Below are 6,628 nucleotides of genomic sequence, written 5' to 3' on the forward strand. Positions count from 1 at the left end.
CACTAAATGTAGGACATATACTCAAAACTGGTTCCCCAAAGTGATACAAATATATAGGGAGAGATACCTGTACGGGTGACAAACAAGAAAACACAGATTCTATTCTATTAGAATATTAGTTTTGAAAGGGGACCTGTACTTGGAATTAAAATATATATGACCCAAAACATGAATATGGATGAATACATCTTATTTTTCCTTCCCATCTTCCAGCTTTTGTTTATTTCATTGACAGTCGTCATCCACCTTTTCAAGGATTATTGCCTGACATTAACACAGAAATTGTTTGTTCTTAACAAAGCATTGGAAGAGAAACAATCTCTTCCTACCCTCGTAGGGACCCATGTTTTGGGCTTGTGCTTTTTGGAGGAGTCTTTGATCTATGGCAGGTCTCAGAGGCTTGTCTCCCGCAGGAACATCGTGCCGATGTTGTAGGAAACCTTTCTTATTCTTGATGAAGACAGAGAAGGCTTTGGCGGCTTTGGACCCGTCCTTACCTCCAGGAAATAGCAGACCCCAGGGATTTCCTTTGGAAAGTTGTCTGGAAGCTCTTCCCGGGACCGAGGAATGAATGTGAAACTGTCTTCTCGCTTCAATAATCTAAGGAAAAAATGTAAATAATGAGAATGAAAGAGTAGGAAAAATGAGAAGAAATGAACAGATATTCTAAAAGTTCAGGTATCTATACTACAGCCATACTCAGTATAACACCCCAGCCCTTTGACTAGGTCTGATTGTCACAGGACTCAAAATATTAGGAAATACTATGACTTGGGAAAAATCACGTGATATTATAATAATAACACAAAAAGCTGGTCATGCTATTGCTTAAAAATATTTGTTCAATTAAAGAGGAGGAGGTAGAGGGATTATAAGAGCCAGAGGTGGGGGATGACCTTGGGGTAGTGGGGCAGGATTGTCCAGACAGCTGGCCAGTTACTCATATGAACTCACAGCAATGTTCACAGCATGCACAAGTTCTATGCAAGCTCGAGCGGATGAACCCACGTTGAAGAACATTTGGGGAGTCAAGTTAGACTATAGGCTTTATTACATTGAATAAAGTGTGGGAGGGGGGCATATAGGTAGGTGTGGATGGGAGAGGGGATATAAATGTCATCAAATTATATTGTCTGGAAATCACAAAAAAAGATCAATAAAAATGCTGTAAAATGTATTTGTTCAAGTTTGATTTCTTCCTAAAAGCAGTCTTTGGAAAATATTTGTTCAGATTTAATTTTTTTCTTTTTACTAAATAAAAGGCAAAGGAAAAAACGCATAACACAAAGCTTCATTTCCTTTCTGTAGGGATTAGCCTGTTGTTTTGAAAACCTGCCTAGATTCTAGAATGTCTACTTGTGTTTTACAGATGCCCAAAACACTTTAAATGTGCAAATGTGTGTCCTTTAAGTTGAACACCTAAATCAAGCATGTAGCTTTGTAAAATAGCTCATGAAATGTACAAAACTAAATAAATTTTTAAAAATCTCATGGCTATAAGTATCTGTAATATATGGTAACTGATTTCTATCAAGATGTATTTTTCAATCTTACTAGCATTTATTAACCAAGTAGCTTGGTTTTTCCCTTCCAATAACACTTAAAAACTTTTTTTTTTCAGAATAAGAACAGTGGAGATTTAATCTCTAAACGTGTTGATTTTCACAAAAGCTTCTGTGAGATATCCTTATCTAAAAATGCTGCCCAGAAATTCAGTTTGATTCATTCCATAACTCTTTTCAGACCACTTTCTATTATCTATGTAAAACTCCCAGACTCTCCTGTTGGTACAAAAAGAAGAATCCATTCTCAGACTTCACAGTTTTGTACATAGAGATGAAAACAGGCAATAAAAGAAGAAAGCCCTCCACAAAAAAATCAAAAATAAAATATAATGAAACAGAACAGATGCTATAAGAAGGCCCAGTAATCCAAAGTGTGTACAAATACTGCCTACGCCCAGAAAAGGAAAAATGTCAGCAGTGAGAGGACCACGTATTTTGTGGATGAGAGGCAACTTTAAGAAATGCAGGATTTCAGCCAGGGAATATGGGTAATGGATCCAAAGGGTCAGAAACAAGAGCATTGTGGACATGGGGAAGGAGTTTCCAACCATCTGATAGATAGCAATTCTGAGCACGGCAAGAGTGAGAATGAGGGCTGAGACAGCGAGCGAGGACAGTTTTAAAATCCTAGATGAAGACATTAGACTTTTTTTGAAGACACTATGGAGACAAACATGTCTTTTTCCTAAAGACAACATGTCTTCATACATCAGGCTGATGCTAACACCACCTTCATGATGTCGTGTAGGAAAAGGAAGAAGGAACCATTATAATGAGGATGAAGAGAAAGGATATATGGGAATCTGACATCCTTATAGCTGCCATGATGGTCTCTCTATGCTGAGAACTCAGTCCTTTTCAAATGTCCCTCCTTAGTGAAAAACATGATCTGAAATGACAGTTAGTGGTATTAATAATTATAATAATATGAGAAGCCTATGGTTAGTGACTGTCATCAACCAAAATGTAGTATTTTGTTGCCAAATGATAAAAGAACAGTTTCATTGAATATTTCTTAAAATATTATGCAAAGATTATATTCATTTGGTATTTAAGGATCATTCTAATATTTTAAAATTCTTTCAGGAGTCTATCCTGTTTTTTGTTTGTTTGTTTTTTATGTCTATGAGTGTTTTGTCTGCGAGGATGTAAGTGCACCCCTGTTGTGCAATGTCCATGAAGACCAGAGAGGGAGTCAGATCCCTTAGAAGTGGAGTTATGGGCAGCTGTTAGCCACCATGTGGGTGCTAAAAATCGAACCTGGGTCCTCAGCCAGTGCTTTCAACTGCTGAGTCATCTCTCCAGCCCAGGAGTTATCATGTCTAATTTATATAACAAAACCTAAAACTAAAATAAAAATGTTCCTATCTGTTAAGTTTATGGAGGATGAAACTGAGTTCAGAATTAAAGTGATTTGCTCAATGAAACAGAAAAACAGCAATGACAGTGGCCTGTAACCTAGACCTATTAACTGCTAGTCAAGCTGAGGCCAAGAAGAACAAATAAGGCTATATAGTAAAATGACCCCCCACCACAAAACAATACAATGGAGATATAGTGGGGACACTGATGACAATCAGGAGGGAAGTCAATAGGGTTGCCTGCTTCCTTTTCGTTTTGCACAGATCTTCATTTATTTGCCTGTAATCTACAATCAGCTACTTTGGAAATAACACCTAAAAATATCCCTACATTTAATTTAATTTAGCAGTAAATTCCACAATGATCTTAGGAAGTTCAGGCAGAACAGCATTGGTGTGCAACGTGGGTGTGAAGTGAGGAGGACCGCAATTAGTCTGCAAGCATTTATGTCTTGCTTGTGACCAAAGATGGCTTCCTGAATAGAAGGAAGTAGGTGAAGATGCTACAGATAGGTTAAGAGAATAAATAAATAATAAATAAATAAATAAACAAACAAAAAATAGAAATAACCATAGAAATAAATTAGCAGTACCTGGAAACAGATGATACAGTGTATGCACCATCTCCAAAAAAGAAATTATGTATCATAAAGAAAAGCAATGAGCTTAGGAATTTAGAACAAGATTAGAAAGTCAAAAAACAACCATCTTTCCATCTTTCCTAAGTTTCATTAAAGCCAGGATCAACAGTTGCCTTCCATGAGCTCCACTGCCTCTTGAGGGTTTACCTCATCATGGTCTTTATGTTTTGCTGTAATTGGTATCTTCTGACAATGAAAAATAAAGGTGGGTTTTGCCTATAAGAGTACTTCCAAATGGCTGAAGGAAGAGAGTGCTCGCTGCCCTGGATGATAGGACTTTTTAATAATTCACTGCACTTTGGCAGGGAGGAAACTCTTGACAACACATTCTCTCTTGACATTTTAAATAAATCTCATATAACATGATAGAGATCACAGGGAAAGCATTTTTATGAGAGCTTGTTCCTTTCTAAGTAAACATTTTGGTATCAATAAACAGAGCATAGTTTTAAATATCAATAGTGGAAACCACAGCACACAAGATTAAACTGATTCAAGTACCTATTGATAGCCAGGATTTAGTAGTCTTGTATGAACACAGAAGAGCAATATCTAGATCACTTCCAAGAGAACATTCTAGGTGACTTACTGGGGGTCTGTGGTCAGCAGAAATCTTTCACACAGCATGCCTGGCAATGATGCAACTCATAGCACTGAATAAATGATCAAATGTGTGCGTAGGGATTAGGAATGTAGACTCTGATCACCCAGAACCTCTGGTCCCCTACGAAATGCTTGATAAAATACAAGTCCCTGGACTGGTTCTGAGGTTCTAACAGTCTATGTCTTCAGCACCCCAGGACGGATAGGAAAGCTTAGATTCTACACAAATCTAAATTAATCCCAACTTAATTCCCAGCTGGGTTGATAGATAACGTGGGACTTTAGGAAGTACATTTAATAAGTATTTGGAAACCATACACGTGCTGGTTTACCTATCTATTACCCTGGCTCCTTTCAACAGTGGGAGTTTTTTTCCTACAAAATGATTTTCAAAATAAAAACTCGCTTCTGTTTATGATAAATGGATGACTCCCAAGCATATCAGGAAATGATACATGGAACTGTTCCTCATGGCTTGCATGCCTTTGCCCCAGTTTGTACCAAGTACTGTGCTCTGTTTTATGTCTTCCATTGAAAAGGACTTGACGCTTATGTGTACACTGATCTGAAAGTGACTCAGGTTTTTAACACAAGACAGAGTATTTTTTTAAGAAATAGAATCATAATGTGGAAACTTGAACATCCTGTTCATGTGTATATGACCTTCTCTAAATCTAAGTGGCGTATATACATTACAGTTTGGTCATCTGCAGGCCATTTTTTTCCAAGTCTGTCTTTTCTACTCAATTGCTAGTTAGGGAAGTCACTGTGACTACTTGCACATCCCACATTGCTCCAAGACTGTAGATTTATGAAAACTAAGCAAATATGAACTTCTCCAGTCAGATTTAACACTTAGGTTTCTCTGATTTTCTGATCAGTGGAGTTAGCAGAAAGTTAGAGTCTGCAGATACTAAATGCCTTCTATGATCTAGGTGATAAATCAGTGCTTGTCTATGTCTGATCATATTTATGAAACAGGAGCCAACATAAAGAGACATTAGAAAGCATTTTTATTTTTGTTGAAAATATCTTTCTATAAAATAATTATCTTATTAGCTGAGTTGACCCTATAGATAACCATTCTGCACTCTAATGGTGACCAACAAGTACATGGAGTTCTATAACATGGAAACTTGTAGATCTTCTTGTGAAACTAGAAAAATCTTTCGATTACTTCAACAACTAGAAAGATCTATGTAAGGATTGTAAGAGAGCAATAGTCTCTCCAGAATGCTATCTAAGGAAGTAATCAAACTTGTCTGCTAACTAGCAATTCATTAAAGGATTTTGGGAGGGGCCTGGGAAGACTATGGATTGAACATGGGGTCTTGGGCATTCTAAACAAGCACTCTGCCTTTGAGTTATACTGTCCTTGTTTAGTTTTTTTTTTTTTTTTTTTTTTAAAATATTTCTTACACTTGAGTTCACATCTTCCCACCTCTTCCTCCAAAGTGGTGAGATTACAGGCTAACAGCACCATGCCTGGCCCTAACCAAGGGAAGCTGTAAAGCTAAAGCACAACGCACTAGAATATGGTTCATCTTGAGTAGCTGAGGGTTAGAAAGAATATTTGGATAGTGATCATCTAAAGTCTTTAAATGTTTAAAATCTATTTGCGTCACTCTACACTACACTTGCTTGGTTTGACTGGGCATTAAAATCTTGTAGAGAAATTATTTCCCTTTAATGTTTAGCTATTGCTAAGTTGGATATTACTTTGTTAGTCAGAGCTTTCTCCTGGATTCATCTTCATTTCTATAATGCGAAAATTAGTGATACTGAGTCTCCGTGAAACATTTTTCATTATAGTGACCACTAGTGAAAGTGTCTGAAACCTTGACATAGCGATTTGTTTGTTTTTTGAGACGGGATCTCACTGTGTGGCCCTTTGTAGCCTGAAACTGGATGTGTGGATGAGGCCAGTCTTGAACTCACAGAGATCTGCCTATCTCTGTTTGTTGAATGCTGGGATTAAGTGTGTTCACACAGCTCTTGACAGCAAGTTATGCCTATCAATTTGGAGATTGTTTTGTTTGTTCATTGATCGTTTCTTGCCATTTACTTTGTATATCTTGGTTTTACATTTATTTATTTTTACATATATGAATGTTTTGCCTGCATGTGCACAAGTGCACCACATACATGCAAATGGGCAAAGACCAGAGGAGGACTTCAGATCCCTGGAACTGTATTTACAGAAGGTTGTTAGCTTCCATATGGGTGCTAAGAACCAAACCCCAGTCCTCTGCAAGAGCAGCCTGTACTCTTAACCACTGAGCTATCTCTCCAGATCCTGTATATTTTCTTTTATGAGTTTCTACTTAGATATAGGGAGAGGTAAATTGCCTCTCTAATTTGTTTTCCTTACTTTATGAGTAATTGCTCATTTTTTAACAGTATTTTATGGACATTTACCTCCATCACTATGAACTATGAAATTTCAGATATCATTTTT

General features: G+C 37.1%; 1 protein-coding gene across 1 annotated transcript in view; it reads right to left on the reverse strand.

Annotated features, from left to right (window-relative positions):
• Nucleotides 1-360: 360 nt before the first annotated feature.
• Nucleotides 361-6,628, reverse strand: part of Gucy1a2 (guanylate cyclase 1 soluble subunit alpha 2) — a 369,084-nt gene continuing 362,816 nt past the window's right edge. Inside the window, exon 8 of the mRNA XM_008829700.1 lies at nucleotides 361-600. Within this exon, the coding sequence (XP_008827922.1) occupies nucleotides 393-600 (208 nt within the window). The 3' untranslated portion in view covers nucleotides 361-392. The remainder of the gene's footprint in view (nucleotides 601-6,628) is intronic.

The sequence above is a fragment of the Nannospalax galili genome, unplaced genomic scaffold, assembly GCF_000622305.1.
Source record: "Nannospalax galili isolate Female #2095 unplaced genomic scaffold, S.galili_v1.0 scaffold854, whole genome shotgun sequence".
NCBI classification, from domain to species: domain Eukaryota; kingdom Metazoa; phylum Chordata; class Mammalia; order Rodentia; family Spalacidae; genus Nannospalax; species Nannospalax galili.